The sequence below is a fragment of the Pseudopipra pipra genome, chromosome 28 (assembly GCF_036250125.1).
Source record: "Pseudopipra pipra isolate bDixPip1 chromosome 28, bDixPip1.hap1, whole genome shotgun sequence".
Taxonomy (NCBI): Eukaryota; Metazoa; Chordata; class Aves; order Passeriformes; family Pipridae; genus Pseudopipra; species Pseudopipra pipra.
In genome coordinates, this window is record NC_087576.1 from 4630519 (window position 1) to 4653820 (window position 23302).

The 23302-nt window shown below is 50.2% G+C and overlaps 1 protein-coding gene across 1 annotated transcript in view; it reads left to right on the forward strand.

Moving 5' to 3' along the window:
- Nucleotides 1-23302, forward strand: part of ANTXR1 (ANTXR cell adhesion molecule 1) — a 106236-nt gene that overhangs the window by 69749 nt on the left and 13185 nt on the right. The window contains exons 15-17 of the mRNA XM_064637742.1: nt 4018-4113; nt 4598-4765; nt 11805-11885. Coding sequence (XP_064493812.1) covers nt 4018-4113; nt 4598-4765; nt 11805-11885 — 345 coding nt within the window. The remainder of the gene's footprint in view (nt 1-4017; nt 4114-4597; nt 4766-11804; nt 11886-23302) is intronic.

The window sequence follows — 23302 nt, forward strand, 5'->3', positions numbered from 1 at the left end:
CATCAAGGCAGGAAATTTATTCTGCTGTTCCTGAAATAAAGCCAGGCCCCAGTGGTGTGCCAGTGCTTTTCCTTCCCTGTACTCCCCTTTTACAGCGAGTTATGGAAATATGGGTGGAGGAGAAAAAGAACCTTTCAAGAGACAGGCATTTAAAAGAAAAAAATGGGGGTGCTATTGGCAGCAGCTGAGGTGCAGGTATTGCACCATGAAGATGTGGAGTTTCATGGCCAAATTTCAGATGAAATATCCAGGCAGGCCCAGCACAGTGCCCAGGCTGTGGAAGTTGGGATAAATCACATCACAGTGCAATGGGAGCACTGGTGGTAATTCCCTTCACCTTATCAGACCTTATTTCATCCTCCTGTAGCTCAGGGTCTGAGCTCTGGAGTGGGAGCAGCTCAACGTCCTTCCTTCCTCAAAACAGGGCTTCCTCTGGTCTGTGCACACACTGTGCATGTGGAGGACATCACTTCAGGCAGGACCCCTGAGGATCTGCACAGACAAACGGGCAGTTTCTGTGCTCAGCAAGGCCAGCAAAGGTGCTTTGCTCAACATTTGTGTCCCGAGGATGAGCTGATATCAAGTTGAAGTTGGGGCTGTTCAGGCTGGAGAAGAGAAGGCTCTGGGGAGACTTCAGAGGCTCTTCCAGGGCCTAAAAGGGTTCCAAGAGCTGGAGAGGGACTTAGGACAAGGTTTGGAGTGCCAGGACAAGGGGGACTGGCTTCCCACTGCCAGAGGCAGGGTTAGATGGGATACTGGGAGGAAATTTTTCCCCATGAGGGTGGGGAGGCCCTGGCACAGGTTGCCCAGAGAAGCTGTGGCTGCCCCTGTATCCCTGGAAGTGTCCAAGGCCAGGTTGGATGGGGCTTGGAGCAACCTGGGCTCGTGGAAGGTGTCCCTGCCCATGGCAGGGGGTGGGACTGGATGGGCTTTAAGGTCCCCTCCCAACCCAAACCAGTCTGGGATTGTGTGTGTGAGTGTTTTGGTGCCTCATGGGGTCTTTCTTCAGCTGCTCCTTGGCAGAGCACCAGGAGAACGTTTCCTCTGAGATGATCTGGGACCCGTGAGCACTCTCTGACAGAGGTTTGGGCCAGTGACAGGCAAAGAGACAAGAGAACCCAAAGTGATGAGTTTATGCAGCTGCAATTCAGACGCCTGGCAGGGAATAATGTACCAAGTAAAACCTTCCAGAGCAGGAGGAAAAGTTCCCTGAGAACAGAGCAAGGTGTCCTCAAAGTGTAACAAAGCCTCTGCAGCTGAGAGGTGGCCATGGAATTTGGAAATGAGTCCAGCACTGGGAGAAGGAGGCAGAAAGGAGCCTTGAGGACAATGGATTCACCTCCTTGTTCTCTCAGCTGTAAAATTCAATGATAGCATCTCTTATTCAGAGGAATGATTGTCCTGTCGTGTCTCAGCCCTTGGTGCAGGCAGAGCTCTCTATAAATGCTGAATTCTGACAAAATTCAGGCACTGCAGAGACAACTGGGAAAATAATTATAAGGGTGGGGAGAGGGGTAAGTTGTCCAAGCGGGTTTTTTTTTATATCTAGCCAAATTTAGTTTGAATTCTTACCCTGAGTGGTTCAGATGTCCCTTGTGGAGCCTGAATTATCCTTGTGTTACCCACAGATGAGGTTCCCTCAGGTCGGGGTCAGAGTATCCAGAGCCTGGCCTGGCCTCTGAGATAAACAGAGATCTTTGTTTTCTGCAGTCCAGCAGTGATGAATCTGGATCTCTGACTGTGAAATGCAGCTCTGTCCTGTTCCTTCTGATTTTGTAAGAGAAACTCTAGCTCCATCTAAAGCAGATTTTGGGGGTGGAAAGTTGCCGAGTTCTGTACAGTCGGTTTCCAGCATCCTTAAATGCACTTGGATTTTCCAGGGCTGTTTTTTGTGCTGCAGCTGGGTCAGAGCTGGAGCTGCTGCTGCAGTTCTGCCTCAGGTGCAAACCCTGTGTAACCACAGGTAGAAAAATGCAGGTGAACCAGAGCCGGGAAGGGAGAATTCAGCCCTGCTCAGCCCTTGGGAACAGGGCACTGGGCTGGGGTGCTGGGCAGGGGGATCGCGTCCCTCCTGCTCCCCATTTCTCTGCCCTTCCCTCCCCTGACCCCCCGTTTCCAGTTGCTTTCCTTCAGCTCCTCACACACTGACCAAGTGTGCAGGACAGCACTGCTGGGGTGCGTTGTTTTGGTTTTTTTTTTTTTTGCTTGTATTGCAAAACCTCCCGTGCCCTTGCAAACATGTAAACAGACGCGTTCTGCAGAAAACTTGTGACTCCTTTGTTTTTCAAGTGGCCGCTGATGTCTCTCTGTGCCTCGCTCGGTTCTGGCTCCTCTCTCTCACTGAAGGGACTTGCAGGGCTTTTAAGGGCTTGTGGGGAAGATTTCCTAAACTCTGGTATTTCCTGTTGTGAGAAGTCCAGTCTGTGCTAAACTGAAGAGAGAGAAAGAGAATTGCTGAAGGAAAATATTTAGATGGCTTTGCTTCAATTATTTTTTTTTTTTTTTTTAAAAAGTCCTCCTGGAAAACTTCATGCAGAGATATTAAGTTCTTGGGTTGCAGCAAAGAGCCTCAGCAGCTCTGCCCAGAGTGAGAGAAAGAGATCAGCTACACAGAGTGAAGACCTTCACTCTTCCTTTAGATCAGGACAAATTTTGCAGCCCAATTTACGTGTACTTTGATAAACAGAAATGCTTCTGCTTACCATGAAAAGCGCGGTTTGTCTTGGATTTTTTTCCCCCCAGTTTTTCAGTTTTCCTGCTGGGGAGTTTCAATTTCAAAGTATTTTTGGCTTTTCCCGTCTTGGAAAGCTCCTCAGTTTTGGAGTTTTGCCAAATCCCTGTGAAAAATTAAAAAAAGGAGAAGAAAAAAGAGAGAGGGACCATTTTTCTTTTCTCTCCACATTTTTCACAGGAAATACTTCACGTTTTTGATGAACTCTGCTTTTCTGCTTTGCCAGTTCACAGCCTGAGCTGTAGAAATTAAAGGGAAAGGCACTATCAGAGCTCCACTTACACTCTGCCCTATATACAGTGCAACAGAGAACACAGAGTATTAAGTACACTCACTAAAGCTTTAGCAGACTCTTTTTAAATAAACTTAAGGAGGTTTTCTGGAGCTGTTAATTTGCCCATATCCGAATGTCATCACAAGACCAGGGTGCTGAGCAGGTGGGGGAGGTGCCTGCAGTGTGTAAGGGCAGAACAGAGAATTTCAGCCTGGTGTTGTCACACAGGGCCTGACTTTCCTTTGGCATAAGCCACAGGACTCCCTGAGGCCACACGGACTTCCGTGGGCAGCCTCTCCAGCTGAGGCACAAGTTCACTATAGGAGCTAATTCCATTCTTGTGACTTTTCCATCCCATTACTCTTGGCCAGCTCATCCCAATAAACCTCATCTCCATGTTGGACATTCCTGCTGGGGTTGTTCCCTAAGGCACCCCCAGTCTGCCATCACTCAGGAGCAAACGGCCTTACTGTCTTGGTCTTTCCCCCCACTCTGTCAGCTCTGAACTCCAAAATTATGATTTATCTGGGCCCTGGAGGGTTCCTGCTGCACAGGGAGCCCCGAGCAGCAGCAGCTGGGCCTCCCCTCTCACAGGCAGAAATGATGGCAGAAGTGAGTCCCTGCACATCACCCAGCCCTGCAGCCACAACACCCCAGCTCCTGAGCTCTGCTGACTGTTAATTTGGTGGCTTTTTCAATGATTTTGCAACTTGGAAACAATTTACTTCCATGAATTTAAACATGATGAAAGACAGTCTCCTGAAAAAAACAACACAAAAAGACAAAAATCTCGTTCTTGCTGGAGCTGGCCTGTACCTTTCAAGTGGTGGTGGTGTTTATATCATGAAACATTTTCTTTTCATGAGTGTACATCCTCTGGAGAATTAAGAGGGAGAGACCAGAACCTTGCCTGCCCTGGCTCCAGCAGGCTCAACACAGCCTGGGACTGTTTATTCCTTTCCATCCATGGTCATTCTTCCTCACAATGCCACCCCTTCCCTCTGTTTTGTAGGAAGAAGATGATGATGGCCTTCCAAAGAAGAAATGGCCAACAGTAGATGCCTCTTACTATGGTGGACGAGGAGTTGGAGGCATCAAACGGATGGAGGTAATTAAATCCCAGGGCATGAACCAGAACTGATCTGGGGACTGAGCTGTGATTCCCTCTGCAATTTACCCAGGAAGAAACTCAGGGGATAAGCACAAACTTCTTTAAGCTTTTTTGGTACCTCTGAGCCCAAGTTGGTTTTTGTATAGGAATATTTGAGAGCCAACCATAGATTCCTGAAGTATGGGATCATCTTTTTTCTGCACTAAAGCAAGATCCTCCTCCATGCCTGGGACACAGGGGCAGTGTTGCCATACACAGTACAGGGAGATGGGTTTAGTTTCTCTGAAAATCTTCCCCACTCTCACATTCCTGATCGATCACAACGAAGGAGGAGTTCACAGTTTGGGGTGTAGTCCAGAAACAAGCTGCAGAGCCTGTGCATTGCTGTTCCCCTGGCTCTGGACCCTGGGGAGTGCAGAGCAGGACCTGGAGGTGACTGTGCAGCAGGTCCTGCTCTAACCTGTGCTGGCCCCCGTTCCAGGTGCGCTGGGGAGAAAAGGGCTCCACGGAGGAAGGGGCCAAGCTGGAGAAGGCCAAGAACGCGCGGGTGAAGATGCCGGAGCAGGAGTACGAGTTCCCCGAGCCCCGCAGCCTGGCCAGCAGCATGCGCAGGCCCTCCTCCCCACGCAGGTGGTACTCGCCCATCAAGGTACGTCCAGCCCGGGGCTGTGCTGCTGGGGGCTTCCAGGAGATCCCTGCTGAGGGTTCACACCCAGGGCCTCCAGGTGCTGCTGGAGGAGCTGTGCCCGAGAGAGTCACCTGATGTGCTGTGGAAAGCAGCCACGTGGGGCAGTGGGGATTTCCCACCTGGATGAGCAGGTTTTGGGGTTGCTTTTCTTTCTTAGGCCAGAACAGGACCCTGATCTCCTCCGGTGTTGTAGCAGCTTCTGGGAAGTGCTTTCAGACTTGACTGCACTCCTAAGGGTCCACACTGCACATTCCCTGAGATGTAGGGAATCAATAGCATCCTCTTCAGAGATGATTAAGGAACTGTCCTCTGATGAGGACAGACTGCAGGAGCTAGGCCTAGTTAGTCTGGAGAAGAGAAGACTGAGAGGGGATCTCATCAGTGCATATAAATATCTCAAAAGGGTGTCAAGAGGATGGTGTCAGACTTTTCAGCAGTGCCCAGGGACAGGATGAGGAGCAATGGCCATAAACTAAGCAACAAGAAGTTCCATCCCAACATGAGGAAGAACTTCTTTCCTTGGAGGTGGCAGAGCCCTGGAACAGCTGCCCAGGGAGGGTGTGGAATCTCCTCTCCGGAGACATTCCAAACCCACCTGGATGTGTTCCTGTGTCACCTGCTCCAGGTGACCCTGCCTGGGCAGGGAAGTTGGACTGGATGATTTCCAGAGGTCTCTTTCAACCCCAACAATTCCATGATTCTGTAATCCTCTCCTTAGAAAGAGGGGGAAAATAGGAAGCAAATTGCTGCTGAATGTCCCCAGGGAGGACTGTCCTCAGCAGACCAAGGGCTGCAGCCCAGCAGATGGGTGTGTGCCAGCAGACAGGGCTCACAGGGCAGCACACTCACCTCAGGACAAGGACTGGGATGAATTAGAGCCTCAGAGGGGGAAGGTCAAATTCCCCCCAGTGCCAGGTCACATCAGTGCAAACCTGCCCAGAGGGATCCCAGGAATGGGGGGACTCCCCTTCCCTGCCATCTGTCCCCAGGACAGGCAGCTGTTCCACAGCTTGTCCTCACTGACACAAACAGCTGGCAGTGAACAGAACAGAGCAACTGAGAGCTGAGCTGGAGCAGAGCTCTTCCTTGCATGTGGGAATGCTGCTTGTGGGGAACAAACCACACAAACAGGTATTAACTGCGCCATCCAGGAGTGCTGGGGGGGCACTGCAACGTCAAAGAGCTGATCTTTTGCATCCAGGACTAATTCAGCTGTCCTCAGGAAAGGAGAGCAGCTTAACAACTGTGTGACTGCTCTAATGAAAAGGGGAAAATAATCTCAGGTTTATCTCTTTTGGGAAATGCTGATGCCCTTCTCGTCTCTTCAGTCTGGGGTTTTTGGAGCAGCACTGTAGTTATCAGGCTCAGAAAAGACTGAAAACACCCAATTCATATCCAAGTGCAAACCTTGCACCACAAGAACTTGGGTTTGAAGAGCTGAGGTGCTGGTTTTGGGTCTTAGAAACTCTCTATGGGCCATTTACCTGCAAAGGGGGTGTGTGTAACACATAAGGAACATTGCAGTGCATAGAGCTCACCTTAAACTTGATTAAAAAACTTAAGGCAGTGAGATGTCCTACGCTGCAGTACACCCGGGGTTCCCTGCTTTGGATCTTGTTCCTGCTCAGCTCCAGGCAGTGCCCACAGGAATTTGGGCTTTCCTCGGCCATTGATCTTGCAACTGGTTCAGATCCATGGTGGGAATGCCCAGGATGCACAGGGGAGTCATCTGAGAGCAGAGCCTTGCAGTTGTGTTGTAATGACTTCACCGTGTGTCCATGAAGGTTGTTCATCCCACACTGGGACAGGTTGGAGTCAGTCCTGTGAGCTCGGGGTGGGGAGTGGAGCACACCCAGTCCCACAGAGCTGCTCCTTTGTTCCCCAGTCCACTGCTTTGTCCTTTTGCATCAGTGCATTTGTAAAACACACCAGCTCCATCTGGGAGATTCCCCCTGTGTGCTCCTGGAAGTGACCTCACTCAGCAGACAGACACAGTGGGGCTGGTTTTTGCCACTGAGCTGACAAGCACTGATTTAACTCCAAGAGCCCTGAATTCCTGCTCAGGCAGCTGGAACCCATGTGGGCACAACTCCCTGAGATAACCCACTGAGAGCTGGGGCCTTTCCCACACGAGGTGCTGCTGAGTTTCTCCCCTTTCCCAATTCAAGCTGTTGAATTACAGGAGACCTTCAGTGATTTTTCAGGGTTTATTCTGCATGGTGGGAAATCAGTTCTGAAAAGAGGAGTCAGATTTGTTGCAGATTTGTGTCCCAGCTGGAAGTTCTCCAAAGTTCAAGAGAGTCTTGGAGGAAAGATTCAATGTACGTAGGGCTCAGGTTCAGTTCTGACTCTGGAACAGGTTTTGCTTCATAACAACAAGGATTCAGTTATAAGGGGGCCTACAAATATTAAGAGTATCTCATGGGTGATATATATTCTTAATTCCTTTAGAAATATCTCTCTTATCTACCATTCCAAGTGCATACAGGAAAAGGACAGTTCCAATCCAAGGCCTGATATCCAAACACTCCCAAAACTTTGGGGTGTTCCACATCTGGATAGTATGTAGTATTAGTATTTAGCCTGGAGAAGAATTTACCTAATAATTAGTTGGCACCACTCCCCTGATTGAGCCACACCCAAAAGGACAGTGTATGGAGACAGGATAACTGCATCCAGCACTTTCTCCACGTACAATCATGAGCACTCATCAAAACCAGGAAGAACCAGGAATTCCTATGGAGCAGGATCCTGCTGTCCTACAGAGAATTGGCAGAATTGGCCAAATTCCTCAGCACTGTTGGCAGAAGCTCTTGTCCTGGGAGCACCTGGAGATGAATTTGGCATTACTCAGGGAAGCTTTCGTGGAGCCATGGCAGGGGAGGCGAGGAGAGAGAACCTGGGAGCTCCCCAGGGCTGGACCTCTCCAGGGCAGCACTGCTGGAGTGGATCCATCCTCCTCTGCTTCGTCCAGTCTGGGTTTGAAGTAACACAGAGGCTTCCACCACTTCTGGGGGGGGATATTCATAGACTCCCAGACCTCACCCACAGGAAATGGCTCCTGATACTCAGCCTGAATGTTCCTTCATCCCCCTGATCCAAGTGCACTTGGCTCCTCTGGTTAAAGGAGATGTTGAATTTCCACCCCCTCCACCAGGCTAGTGGAAAAACCTCTTTGGGAGTGAGATAAATATGCATGTAACAAGCTGCTTAAAAAATCCTTGGTAAAGGAGAAGGGCGATGAATTAAACCTCAGGAACAGCAAAACAAGGTCTCTTGAATCTGACACAGAGCCAGGAAATTCACATTTTAGGGCCAGTCATCTTGCTGGCCACAGGCCTCCTCTTCTCCATGCTGCACAAGTACCAGCCTGTACTTGGAGTGTTCAGCCCTTTGGAGTTTATGTGATGGAGTTCTTCTTCCCTCTCTTTTTTAATCTTCCCAGAGTCATGTCCATAAACAGGTAGACAGCTGAGAGTGGTTTAGATTCCCTTTTGAATTTGCTACCAAATGTGGCTACTGATACTTAAGGGACTGTGGTTATTGTTATTGCTATCCTGATTTGCTGTGACTCCTTAGCATGGTGCCAGCTGGATTATCCCGCTTTTAAAATGTCATTTCAGCTGTTTGAAAAGTCAGTGCAGATAATCCAAGGAGAATGACAAATCTAAAAACTTCTTAAGCAACTCACCAAATCCCCAGTTCATCTGACAGGGAGGGACAGCACAAAACGTGGATGGAAGTGAATCAGAGAATCAGGGAATTGCTAAGGTTGGAAAAGACCTCTAAGGTCCTCAAGTCCAACCACAATGCAGCACCACCACCATGTTCACCTCTAACTCATGTCCTCAAGTGCCACATCCACGTGTTTTTTGAACACTTCCAGGGATGGTAACTCCCCCACTGCCCAGGGCAGCCTGTGCCAAGGCTAAACAACTCCTTCTGTGAAGAAATCTTTCCCAATGTCCAATCTAAAACTTCCCCTGGCACAACTTGAGGCCATTTCCTCCCATCCTGTCACTTGTTACCTGGAACAAGAGACTGACCTCCACTTCACTACAACCTAAGTTTGAAGCAACAAATGTTGGTCTCAGAAAGAAACCCCAGTGAATCCTCCGTGGGGCCACTCCTGCCCCAACTGATCCACGTGTCCCTGGAACATTCTCCAGCCTTTGTCCCTCCTGTCCCTCTTCACAAAGCTGACATGGCCTTGCTGGAAGAGGCCCAAGTGCAGCTTGGATTTACAGACAGGTTACAAAACTGCCTCTGACTGACACCACCAGGTCTCAGAGCACTGTGGGATCAGGTACCAGGGCCAAAAGGGTGCTGAATTAACCACGAATTCAGAGGAAAATGGATTCATGTTAAAGCAAAGCCTGGAACTGTGCCCTCCTTCATTTGTCATCTGCCCTCACTGGTTCTTTTTTCTGGGCTTCAGATCTAAAAGGACTCAAGGCTTTATTTGCCTCCAGACCTTTCTTTTTTCTCCAAGTGACCTTGTGCTTCAGCTGCAGAGGAGTTCCCAGACACAGGCCCAGCCCATCCACTGGAGAGCACAGAAGGGCTTATATTTCCACATGGATGCATTGCCATTTCATTTCTTCAACCAACATCATCCTTTCCATATGCACACTCCCTCCCTTCCACCCAGATGTCTCAGGCAGACCCTGAGGCTCCATTCAGACTCCCAAAGATGGAGCTCTTGGCTTTTCCCAAGAAATCCTGGTACGTTCTTGGAAATTAGGACTGCAGAGTAAAAAGGACTTTTTTTGTTCCATGGAAAATTGTCATTTTGCCTCTGGTTTCCTAAAGGAAAAAATGGAAGAAAAAGGTACTTAATTCTGAAGTTGTCAGAGTGGACAGGAGATCAAGAGCTTCCACCAGCTCTGCTGTAGGAGGAAAGATGGATTGGGATAGAAGGGATGGCTTCCCTCAGGTCTGAGGGGTTCTGCTGTCCAAATGCAGAAGAATCTGAGAGAGAAGTTTCTTGCTTCTTCCTTTGAGAATAACAGACTTTCCTGGCTCTCACCTTGGGAAGTCTTTTCCCAGTATCCTATGGAAACAAGTTCTATGCATTCTGTGTGTCTGTCTGTCTCCACCCATGTCTCCAACTCCCAAATAAGCTTTGAACCATTGGCTCCATGCACTGGTTGAGGAATAGAGGTCTCAGAAAGGATTATGGCCCTGATGGTTCCTAGAAAAGGGAAGGGAAAGATTCTCCCCATGAAGGGGGGAGAGCACACATGGAGTGCACTGAGTGTTTGGATACCAGGGAACCAAAGTCACTGAGGACCTTCCAAACACCCAGCTCTTGCCTTCCCAGGCACTGCAGTTCACTGCCCAGACCCAGGCTCTCCAGAAAACAAGCTACCTTGCTCTTAATGATGCCACTGACTCTTTCCCCACCACCTCTGGCATGTCCAGCTCACATTTCCATTTGTTAATCCTGTCCCACAGTAGTTACATGAGGCAGTTCTGCTCTCACAAAAGTGTTGTAGGCTTTGTTTCAAGGAACCAGGTAGTGATCAGACAGGAGATTCTGGGTCCAGTCAGGGGTCGGTCTTCAGGTTTGATGTGCTCATCTACAGGAGATAGTTTTGTACCAAAGGACAACTTTGTCCATTCTCAGAATATCCTGTCTCTGGCTCTGCAGGTACAGTAAGTGCACTGAATGTTACTGGTGGGGGGTTTGCTCATGGTTTAATATCACAGCACATGGAGCATTTGGAACAATACTTGTGGAAACATTAATAAATGCTGTTTGTTCTTAACCCTCTCCAGAAATTTTTACAAATCTTTGGGTGTTGTGCACCTAACAGACAGAGGGCCAAATGGCAGTAGAGTTTGATCAAATAATCTTGAGCTCGTAACATGTCTGTAGCCTTCCACGGAGCCAGCCAAGGTGCTGCACTCCTGTAAACCCTCCTGCAGGTCTTCCAGGAGCTGAGTCTACCATGCCAGTGACACCCTGGCCTGTTGCAGTGGGGATGTAGCAGGAGTCCCTCAGCAGCAGATGTGCATTTCAGAGCAGATGATTCGGGGGATATTTCTCCTGTGGCCTCGCTGAGCTCGTTTGCAGAGTAACCACAGGCTTGGCGTGCGCTGTGGCTCTGAGCTCCTGTCAGGGCTGAACGCTGGGCCTGCAGGGCAGGAGGCAGCTCAGGAGGGGCAGGGACCACACAAATCAACCAGACTCTCTGTCAGCGAGACCTTTCAACACGCTGGGAGTTCAGCACTGCCCGTGTGGGCCGTGCATGTGCACACGTGTGGGGAGGGGCTGCGGGGTGTGGGACCACCCGGGAGGGAGCAGCTCCTCAGAACTGGGGTGCTGGGGCAGCCTCTGAGCTCCTGGGGCTGGAGGGCTTTGACAGACAGGTGTTGCTGACTGGAAAAGCTGCAGATCTGAGCTGGCACACGGGGTGGGCCGGGGGAGCCTGGTGGGAGCTGGAGACGTGACTGCCTTGCTGGCTGGCAGGAGGGACTGAGCGGCCACCACACAGCACCCAGCTGGGCTCAGCTGCCCTGGCACTGGGGAGGGACGGGCTCTCACTCAACTCTCCCCAGCAGGTTGTTTTAAGACATAAATCAAAATGATTTTTAACATGTCATGACGGTCACCCAGACCTAGAGACAAGCTCTCAGCCAGGGGAGGAGGCACAGTTGGAAAGGCGTCGTATGAATTCCCTTGGTCGCTCTCTGCATTGCTTTGGCATTTTGCTGGTGATGGTGTCAGGAGCTGAGTAGGTGTTAGTCTCTCTCTCAGCCCAGGTGGTATCTGAGTCACTTTGGAAAGGTTGGGTACATGGATACTGTTGTCTGGCAGACACCTGAAAGCTCCTCTGCACTTGCAGCAAGTGTCTGTGAGAGAAAACATTGCTCTTCAGCATCTTCTATGGGCACTGGAAACGACTGAGTAAACCCTGTGTGGGTCCCAGCTGTGTTGTCCCTGCCCTGCACTTTGCACAGAGCATAACAAACACCCTGTTTCTCTTGGTTCCAGGGGAAGCTGGACGCTCTCTGGGTCTTGCTGCGGAAAGGATACGACCGCGTGTCCGTGATGCGCCCTCAGCCAGGAGACAAGGTACTGTGCTCAGAACATCTCCTCACAGCAGGGAGAAGTGACATCCCTCTGAGGCTCCTGACTGCCTTGGCACGTGGGACTGAGGGCAGACACTGAGCCCAGCTCAGAAACAACCAGTCAGGTCTGTCAGCGCTGTGTTCGCTGCAGCTCGGGCGGTTTGGCCGATGCAGTGCCAGGATGAGCTGTCCCGGGGCAGGGGCAGGAATACCCACCCAAGAGCCCAGCACAGTCCTGCCCTGGGGCACAGAGCTGCTCTCAGTCAGCCACAGAAGGAATTCTGATGAATAGGAAGGGATATTCCAACGTATTTTGATATGACTCAAGGAAACAGCGTGAAGCTGTCAGGGCAGGCTCAGGTTGGATCTCAGGCAAAGGTTCTTCCCCCAGAGGCTGGTTGGGCACTGCCCAGGCTCCCCAGGGCAGTGGGCACAGCCCCAAGGCTGCCAGAGCTCCAGGAGGGTTTGGACAATGCTCTCAGTGACAGGGTGGGATTGTTCGGGTGTCTGTGCAGGGCCAGGGGTTGGATCAATAATCCTTGTGGGTCCCTTCCAACTCAGGATATTCTATGGTTCTGTGATTTTCCTTCGTTAAATTCACCTCATGGTGGAAAATGTCAGTTATGTGAATGTCTTATGCAGTCGGTTCCACACCTCTGACACAAATCAACAACAGGACTTGGAGTAGCTTCAGGAATAGATTTGTCTCAAAGTGTAACTGCAACATTGTGAAGACTTCAGGAAATTCAACTGCACAGGAAACAGTTTTTTGGTGGAGAATCACAGGTCTGTAACATTTGGCTCCCTGTAAGGAGTTTTGTTGAATACAGGCCCAGTGACCCATTGTGAATTAGAAGGTTAAATATTTTATTCCTTCCAGCGGAAGATTTGCTGAAATGCCTTCACTGATCCTGATTTCTGGGAGAAAAGCTGGTAACAGATACAGATTGCTGGTGCCTGGCAACAGTCCCTCAGAAATCAGGGTCTGAAGAAAGCCTGTCCTGTGAATAATTTTTTTGACTTAACAAGCTAAAATTATTTGTATGGCAGGTGCCACTTTCATTTCTGCTGGGGAGAATCCACTGGAACAGTTTCCAGCAATTCCTCTTGGTGCAGCTGCCAGGAGGCTCCGTCCCTGTTCGGTGACATGTCCCTTGGACATGTCCCTGTGTCCTGTCACAACAAGCACCAGCAGGATCAGCCCATACAGGTGTTACATGATCCACCCTCAGAGTAAATTAAGCCCTTTTTGAGTGAGTTGTGCTATAAGGGATCTCTGACCTGGTACAATGTGATTTAGTGTGAAAGAGGAACTGGCTGAAAATGCACCCAGACTTGGAGCTGCTGAAATATCTGTTTCTCTCCAGCTCACTCCTGTGTTTGGGCACTTCCCTGTGTAGATGTGAAGCACTTCCAGACCCTCCTGTAAGGGTAGACTGCTCTTAGAACATTTGTTTTTCTTCCATGAGCCACTGTGTTACAGAACATCACTTGCAGATTGGTAATTGCAGATTGAAGGGAGCACTTTGTGTTTGTCCCTCTGCAGCAGTGACAGAACTCCAGGTGATGTCACCCCCCCAGCACCGGCAAAACCAGGATGAGACCTCACTGTGAGACTGCAGTGACTTGTGTTAGTTTACACAGCTGAAATGGCAGAATTAGGTCGGGTTTTCCACTTTCTTATTCAGCAAAAATGTGTGGGTTTTGTTTCCCTATTTCAGATTCAGACTAAGGAGAAGCATCCAGCTTTCAAGCACTGGGTTCAGCTGTGCCATTTCTGACTCATCTCCCATCTTTCTATAGACATTCCCATCATTTGAATGCTGGTTTAGTCTGTCCTGCCTCACTTTCTCCTTTGTAGCTGTAGAAATTGATTTTACTGGGCATCAGGAGGGTTGGCTTTGTAACATTTAGAGGCTTCTGTGCCAGGGACCAGGAATGGATGAGGCAATATTGCTGTAAACTGAACTGCCAGAAACTCGACTGTGCTTTGGGAGCCAAATTAGTCAAAAAGAAAAGCAAAAGGCTGCAAAAATAGTTGCAAAATCTGCACCTCATGGAATAAGGACACTCTCAACCCTACTGGATCCCTGCCAAACCCCTTCTGTTCTCCTCTGTGCTACTGTTCTTCTAAGAGAAATTTAAATCCGTGTCCAATCTTAGGATACAAAGGCTGCAGGATTCAGGCTGCTTCAAGGCTCGTGGCTTCTCCCAGGTCAGCAAACATCAAATATTATCTCATAAAACACATCAGTGCTCTGGTGTGACTAGAAATCCAGGGGGAAGGTCAGTGCTGAGTTGATGGGAATGGCAGCATGGAAACATCTGCCAGTGCTGACTGCAGCTGCCAGTGCCCTCAGAGCAGAGTCCTGGGGCAGGGAGAGCAGCCTGCCTTCCCAGCAAGGAAAAAATACCAAGGAAAGGAGCAATTCCGCAGCAAATCCTTTTTGAAATGAAACCTGTGTCTGTAGGGCAGTGCTGCAAAAGAAAAGGAGCAAATGTTGCACTGCAATGATGGGAAATTTCTCTCCATGCAAACAGCTGTGTGGCCAGAACTCCCTGCCTGGGAAGTCAGGGCTGGGGTGGATGGGCTTGGATCCAATCCCCACCATCAACTGGGAGACTTTCACCAGAATCCCAGTGAGAGGGTCTCTGGATTGCATATAAACATAACCCTTCCTCTGCAGTGGGTGTCTGATAATGTAAGTTTAGTATTGTCTCCACCATTCCCTTCATCCAACCCAGGAAATAGTTCTTGGAATCTCTCTGACTTGGAACAGCACTCACAGCCACAGCTTTGCTCTCCAAAGTCAAGACCCCTTTTGTGATGGTTCTATGGCCTAGGCACTGGGTTCCTTGGCAGGAACATTTATTTATAGGCCTGGCCAGGTCCCAGGGATGCAGCCAGTGGTGGGTGTGTGATGGTGACAGGTACTGGGGAGGTGTGTTCTGACACAGGCTCAGAGAGCTGGCATGTCACCTCCCCAGCCTGACCTGCACTGGGGCCAACAGGATGGATCCAACAGGTTCAGATGCTCCTGGTGCAGGAGGTGCTGAGGGACAGCATGTGGAGGACAGTCACACCCAGGCAGCCCTGCACATGCACACACAGACTCCTGGATGCTCTCCCATCCCTCTGCTCCTGGTGCAGGGTTTGCCAGGGGTAGAGCTCTCAAAGTCATTTTGGCAGTGGTGAGCCCAGATATAAATTCCTGTGTCCTGTCCATGTGATTCCATACAGCTGTGTTGGATCAGGGGCACAACAAGGACAGACTTGGTCCTCACCAGGCTGCCAAACCTTCAGCAGTGTCTGTGGGCTCTCAGAGGTGCCCACTGGCAGGTTTGGGTTTGATCCTGTTCTGCTGGGAAGCACAGCTAAAGGAATGCTCTCCCCAGCCTGGCAGCGAAGGGGCCATCGAAGCTGCTTCTGACCAGTCCAAGCCAGTGGTGTGTTTGAAAGTGGAGGCACAGATGGTTTGAACTCCAGCCCAGGTGCCCAGTGCAGACCCAGCCCTGCTGCTCTCAGAGGACAGAACCCTTGGAGGTCTAGGACAGGGCAGCTCTAGTTTTCCAGCTTTTCTGCCTGCTCTCCTCTCTCAGGGTGCTGCAGGGCCCAGGTCACCCATCACTGCCATCCCAGCTCCTCTCAGCAATGCTGGGCTCTGGTTTCTCCCAGGGCAGTTCCAAACCAGCCCCGTTTCAGTCCGACCGTGTGGCCGCTCCGGGGAATTCCTGACACAAACTGAACAAACTCCTCAGACTCAGCTCAAAGCAGCAGCCCACACTGCCAGCTCTGCACAAGCTGCCAGCCATGGACATGACCTGGGAATGAGAGAGCCAGGGACTAGCAAAACATCCCCCAGGAACCAGCAGCCTCAAATGGAGCCACCGATCAAACACCCACCGCACGGAGCATTCTCAGGCTGGATGAACATCCAAACCCTTGCAGGCAAACTTTATGGCTAGTGAAGAGGAGCTGGAAATTTGCAGACAGGAGCCTTTGACCATATGATATTCCTAAAAGCTACAAGGAGGAGCTGTTTTGATAGCAGTTTGTACCTCCTTCCTTCTCTTCTCTTTCCTGAACAAAGGGAAGCAGGTTTCAGACTTAGTGTTGTCAAATGGGCTCCTTAATTCACCCACTGATCAAGATAAAAAAGTGAAGCCAGATGAAAAATAGCTGAAAGGCATCTCTGTTTGCTTTGGAGCCTGGAAAGGAGCTGGACTGAATCCCAGGGTTACATCATTTTCATATATAAGCAATCCCTCGCTATAATCGGTGACTGCAGCCCTGCCAGCACACGAGCTGAGCTGCTCAGAAGATTCCTTGCATAGAATGAAACACGGATTCCACTTTAAACCCCACACTGAGTAATTGTTGCTGTTTATCTGCTGCAGCCCACACAGCTTCCAGGGATCTGTGATTTGTCAGGAAAGATGTCCCCTGCCCTGAGATTCACATCAGTGTAACCAGAGAGTGATGCAAGGGCAGGCACTGAACGTTTGCAGTTTATATCCATTGCAGGGGATAATGTGGGGACTGGAGGTTCCAGTCCTCCTCCTCCTCCCTGTGACCTCAGACAGTCCCTTGTCTTTGCCCCTTGGCTGCTCGGGCCCTGAACCTGTGACTGAAGGTGGAGACCCTGTGGGGCTGTTTCCTCCTTCGACAGGCACAGCGATGGGATCACTGAGCAGGGAGGGCTGGGGCAGGGCTGGATGGTGCTGGAGACAGAGCTGAGACCTCTCCAAGAGCTGCCAGAAGGGAAGGCATCCCTGTCCAGAGCATGACACCAGCCTGAGCCACAGCTCCTGGGAAGCTCCAGCAGCTGGAGAGCCCATGGTCACACTGCAGCCCCTGTGGGGGCCTGGCAGGAGCACACGGGGAGCAAACCTTGGTCTGCTCTGCAGAGGCTTTTAACAAGGCACCTCTTATCCCAGAGCAAAAGGAAAAGAGAGGGATGCTCAGGACCCATTTTGAAGTGCCCCCAGAAAGGCTGAGATGCCCAAAAAAGTGGTGAAATTCTGGGTTTTTGGAGACAGACCTGGGGACAGATGGTCTGAGGTTACCAACAGACACAGATGGTTCCAATAAGGCAAGGAAGGAGAGTCACATGGGATTCCTGTGGGCTTCTCACATTTTCGAGAGACTAGGTTTGCATTCTTGTCAGCATTAATGAGGTTATTTTTATATTGGAAACATCATCAGATGGGGTGATGTAAAAACATATACATTTTTTAGAGAACTTTATCATTTTTACAGTGGAGCACAGGAATGCTTATTTGTGCAAATTGCTCACAGGACCCAGACAATTCTTGTCTCTTTGAAGTGTCAGTTGCATTTCCTTGTTAAACATTGTTCTGTCAGGAATTTATGGGGTTATTACAATGTGTTTCAAGCTCAGACTTGGCCAGGAACTCTTCAATCAGGGAGCAAATTATATTTTAATTTGTTATTGCATTAATTGCATTTTCATTTTGTGTTTGTATAGATAAATATAGATACAGAAAGGCATAAATATGGAGAAAAAGTATAACAAGCCCATGTGTAATTATGTGTAAAGATGTATCCTACCTAAATTAATGAAGGTGCAGGGAGAGGGGCTTTTTCCAGAACTAGGATGGTTGTAATCATATAAAACTGATATACTGTGATGAATCTCAGTGACAGGGCTCTGGTACAGATTGGAGTGAGTTGTGATGAGAGGGTGAGGCCACAAAATACATGAAAATGTGCCCATTAAAGTAATCACAGTTGTTCTTTTACTGGGAAAGGAAGAACGTGTGTGTGCATGTGCTGACATACAAATTGGTCTTCATATAAACAGAACAGTCAGAGTATGAAATAAGACACATTTACAGCCAAATTGTGTGAACCTTCACTGCAGAAAAGCACTGTGGAGATGGATAGCTCTGGTAATTGCATCCTGCTATTGTAATTCCAGATCTGAGATGTCCAAAAGAGCTGGAGGTTTGTGTGATCTGAGCTTTGGGTGCTAAACTGGGAGGTCTGGAGTCGCCCCAGTCTCTGCCATGGACACACAGGGTGACCTTGGCCCAGCCACTGAATCACCTTCCATTCCTCAGAGGCTTTTCCTGTCCTCTGGATGCAGCTGATCCCATGGATTTTCTTTCCCCAGGCATTTGAGAAAGCGAGGGCTGGGTCTCAGCAGCACATGTGAGGGATTAGCAGCAGCCAGGGGTGTGCAGGGTTTGCACCTTGTGGCTCACGTGACGGTAACGGGGCAGAGGTTCAGGGTCTGCAGATCCAGGTCTGTACATTTTAGACCTGAATTACTTGGCCAGGTCTGTCCTCGTGGCACCTTTGTCACCTGTGCCAGGAGCTGACCTGTTCCAGCAGACCATGATTGGTGGGACAGCCCTTTGAGCATCCCCAGCTCAGTGGGTGACCATTATTGTGTCTAAAGTATGCAGAGGACAGAAAAAACCGGCCTGAATCATTGCCATGTGACAGTAAAATTTCCTTCTTCTCTGTCCCTTCTTATTTCTTTTAATAACCTTCAATCTGCTGCATAATTGGGTGTTTCACAGAGGAGATCAGCACTGGCTGCTGCACCATCTGAGGAATGGGAATGATTCTTTATTTCTGGCAAATTCAAGCTCCCAGAAAACGAAGTGTCCTCTCCCTGCCTTTCTCTGTGTGGTACAGAATGCTGGGTACTTGCACAGACCGAGCTGGGAAATAACTCGTCGTCTCTCACTTCCCACACAGTGCTGACATGGAAGGGAATTAAATCTAGGCTGGAAGGCTTGGGACAGTGCTGCCACATCCCCTGGGACCTCACTTGTTCATCATAGTGGTGTGATCATGTGCTCCAGGCATCAGCTTAAACCAAACCCACCGTGCCAGGGGCTGTCCAGGTGTAAAGTCACACCAGAACATCGGCCTCATCCGAGGAAAGGGGCAGGAGCAAGTCCAGGGAATTACGGAGAGAAACACTGGGACAATCTGCTGGTACTAATTCTTGTGAACACTAAACAGGGGATCTACAAGACCAGCTGGAATATTCTGTTAATGTAGTTCAAATCCTCCTTAACCACAAGGAACAGCTTTTCTTGCTAGTTCATTCTCCCTCAGCACAGTTTCCATGCGGCTTCCAAAGAAGAAATTCCTCCCTGTGAGAGTGGGGAGGGGCTGGGATGGAATTCCCAGAGAAGCTGTGGCTGCCCCATCCCTGGAAGGGTCCAAGGACAGATTGGAGCAACCTGTTGGTCTAGTGGAAAGTGTCCCTGCCCATGGCACGGGGTGGCACTGGATGGGCTTTAAAGTTCCTTCCAAGCCAACCCATCGCATGGCTCCCTGGATCAGCAGCGTAGAGTTCCAGCCCAAACTGAATTATGTGTGTTTATGTGAGTCAGAGCCCCGAGCAGGCACTGCCTCTGCAGATTGGGCTGCAGGAGGGGGAGTGCCAAAGCCTAGCGGGGTCAGAGCAATGCTCTTCTGGACCAGGGGGACAGGGGATGAGACCTCCAGGGATGTCTAACTGGGCAAAACTTGCAGGATATATTTTTGCTTGCCAGAGGTCTTGGTACAAGAAGTTTTGGTGCAAGCACATAGATGGTGGTGGGGGTTTGTCCGTCTAACTCAGTGCCACCTCCCCTCTTGATGTACAGGCAGGCGCTTGTGTTTCCAGGCTGGTTCCTCTTCCCCTCCCACCCTCCTCAGCCCCAGGCACTTTGCTCCTCTGAGAATCTGTATAAAACAGGGTTTGTCCAGATTTTAGTGCAGCACTGAAACCCTCACAAGGAGTTTTACAAGCTGAGCTTTACAGCAAAGGATGATTTGAATCGAGGCAAAAATGAGCCTGTGTAATGTTGACTTGAGGTTTCCAGAGCAGTGAGGGCTGGGCAGGCTCTGCTCGGGGGATGTTCCTGTGGGGGGCTCATGGGAAGGGCAGCCTTTGGTGTAATGAGCTGAGAAAGAAGAGGGGTTCCTCGTTTGTTTTAAAGAGCAAAACAAGCCAATGGAACACCCTCGTTCAGACTTTCCTCTGCGTGGAGTGAGTAGTTCTGCAGCTGTGGGTAAATGAAATAACTGTTGGAGTAAAACCCTTCCTGGAGGTAATTCTGTGCTGTGGGGGTGGAATTGCACGACCCAGGAGACCAGATGCAGAAAAGTGTTCAGGTATGTGAATTCTCACAGGAAACACTGCAGTAGGTGTTTAGGTTCTCTCAGAATTCAGAGAGTTGCAGAGAGAATCACCTTGTGACAGATGTCCAGGAAACCCATCCCTCCCATGCCTGTTTCTTGCTGAGTGAATGTTGATGCTGCATTGGTGTTGTGTTCCCCTCCTGCAGCTTCCAGGAGCGGGCTGGACTTGCTCTCCTTATCCTTATGGGAAAGCCAGGTCATTGTTTCCTGTGGGATTGCAATGAATTCCTGAAAATAATAAGCAGCCCCAGCTGAAAAACTTGGACTGTGTCTGGGTCCATCTGCTCTGAGAAGTTGTGAGGGGAACCCTGGGTCTTACATCAGCAACCAGGGGCCCTCAGGGACTTGCCAGGCACACAAACCCACTCACAAACCAAGGCACCAGCAGCAGATGCTTGACCTGTAATCCAAGGCATGACTTAAACTAGAGTTTAGTTCAATCCTTGGCTTTCTCCAGTCAGCCCCTCATCCTGGGTGTGAAAATGAGAAGTACCTGCAGGATCCTGGGCAAATATCCTGCACCAAGTGTGAAAAGAGCAAACAGTGTCAGACTGTGGGGATGAAAGCTGTGCAGACAAAGCAAGTGGGTCCAGGATGGGACAGTGGCTCCCACCAGGTCAGTGTGTCACAGGCTGAAGCACCATGTTGGTGGTGTGGGAGCTGCATCTCCCTGGGCAGCCATCCCTGGTGTTCCACATCTGTAAATCCTGGGACCTGCAGAGCCTCCTGATCCCCTTTGGGTCATACATGGACACATTCCAAACTTGTATGTGGCATTCTGGAAGAGCAATGAAGAGACACAGCAGGGCAGGGCAGGGCAGGGCAGCAGCCCCCTGTGTGGCAGCACAGCTCCAGCTGTCCCTGTGCTGCTCCCTGGAGCTCTGCTGTGCTCCCAGGGCTCCAGCTCTCCCTCCCTGCCAGCTCTGCTGTCCCGGTGTCCCTCGGAACCTGCAGGTCCCTGCTGTGGGTGCCTGAGGCCAGGGATGTGCAGAGCCCAGGCTGTCCCACAGGGCAGTGAGCAGTGGCAGTGAGGAACCCCCCTGTTCCTGTGTGTCCCCACCAGCAGAAGGCACCTACCCCTGGGACATCAGAGCCACATCCCACCAGGGACTCCCAGGCCGTGGGAGCTCAGAGCCCACGGATTTCAGTGTCACACCAAGGACTGGTCACCATGAGGGACCTGCAGCAAACTCAGCCCTTTGCAGGCTCAGCAGCAGCTGTGAAGCCTGTTAAGTCCTGCTGGCACACAGGAATTCTGGTTTAACTTGTGGCTGGATTGTTAGAGCTGTATGAAGAAGGCCAGAAGGAATGTAGCAGGTAGCCTGGGCCTGGGCCTGGAGCACACAATCCAACAAAAACATCCCCAAAGCTGTAACTGTTTGTTCATAGTTGGATACTGAGGAGCAAACTCTGCCACACAAACCTCCAGTGAGTTCACTGAAAGGCATGAAATGTGTTTTATTAGAGAGTAGCCCCAGTGAGGGGTGATGTGGGGATGGCCAGGTATTACTGATTAACAAGGAACATCACAGAGCACACGAGCAAAATCTGTGACCCTGGAAACTCCCCTGGGTCCTCCCTTATTTTGAATTAGGAGCCTATTTTAGAGGTGAGGAAATTCAGAAATAAAGTAATTGTCTGATTTCAGAGTCGTGAATAGAAACCTCCTCCTGAAGCAAAGAACAGAAACCAGGAGATAGAGTTTCAAATCCCCTGCTTTAGACACCAGACGTGGTCCCTTTTCAGACTGAGAACAAAACCAGCCGTGCAGACCCCCAGGTCACCCCACACCCCTGTGCTTTGCCTTGTTACTGCTTGCCTGATGATTCTTCCCCCTGCAGACTCGAGGCCACACAGGCACTGCCCAGGAGCTGCTGTTTAACCCATCCTGACATCCCAGCTCACGGGGTTCTGTGGAGCCTGAGAACGAAACCGTAACCTTTCCACACACGCTGTTGTGGTGTGGTTTTCCATTAACAGCCATGGAAAAGTTAACCTAAACATTAGCTCTTTTTCCTGGAACTAACAGCTCCAAAGCCAAAAGCCTGGAGATCTGCTCATGAGGCTGTTCTGGGCTGGGAGAGCAAAGACAAGCTGGGCCTTGAGCTGGACAACCTCTTCCTGAGACAGGGAGAACCCAGCTCCTAAAGGGAGCATCCCAGTCAAACCTTGATCCAGGGCAACACTTATCCCAGACAGAATCACAAAGTTGTGCCTTTAGGACTGATGGCAGAATCCAAGGCAAATCCAGCAAACAGGGATTGCAGAGATGGGAATGATTTCTCACTAAGCACTGGTAGGACAAGCTTCAGTGGACAGTAATTCCCATTTCATTAGCACTGCACAGTCATTGTCCTGAGCCAGGCAATGTGAAAACAGCCATCAAGTTGTGTTCATCTCACATTCACACCGTGGAAGATCCTGGCCTGAGTCATGCCCTGTCTTCCTTGCCCAAAGATAAATTGCAGCCAGAAGGATCCTCCTCAGATCACTGATTTCTGGAGGCTGCAAGGCTCTCTCTGCCTCTCCAGAGGGATGTTTACCACTGCCCTTGATGAGTTGTTCCAGTTATTGCTGCCAAAAGAACGTGTTTCCTTTTTCACTTGAGTTTTTCTCTCTTTTCCTCATACTCAGTAGGTTTTGTTATTCAACCCCCACAAGAAAGGTCAGAGCCTGGTGTGAGGTGTGTCTTTGATGTGTCACCCAGCCTTTCTCCAAGACCAGCTCCCCCTTTCCAGAAAGACAACGGGAAGAATGACCAGATCTTCCTGGAAATGACACCCATCCCACAGCACAGATGAGCCAAAAGCAGCTCCTGCAGAAGCAATCAGGGCTGTGGCTGATGTGCACATGCCCCCTCATCTCTGGGAGCCACACTCCTCAGCTCTGGCACGGGCCAGGCATGGAGACTGTTGAGCTCATTCCCACGCTCCAATTTGGCTGTATCATCTCGTTTCACTTTTTTTGGAGGAGTTTGCTCTGATTGTTTCCTTTCCACAGGGTTCCCCAGCTGGTGCAGTCCTGCACAGTGTGGTCAGAGGTCTCAAGCCCCCGCTGGCAGAGCAGGGGGTGTTTTCAGGGTTGTGGCAGGTCTGGAGAGCCAGGCACAGATGGGAAGGGATGAGTAAATCAGGAGTAGGGTTTCAACGGGAGGTTGAATTGGCAGAACCACTGAGAGCCCCCAGGTGCACAGTGGATGTGCACAGGTATGTGCATAGGGAGCTTTAGTCACCAGCCAGTGTGACTGAACT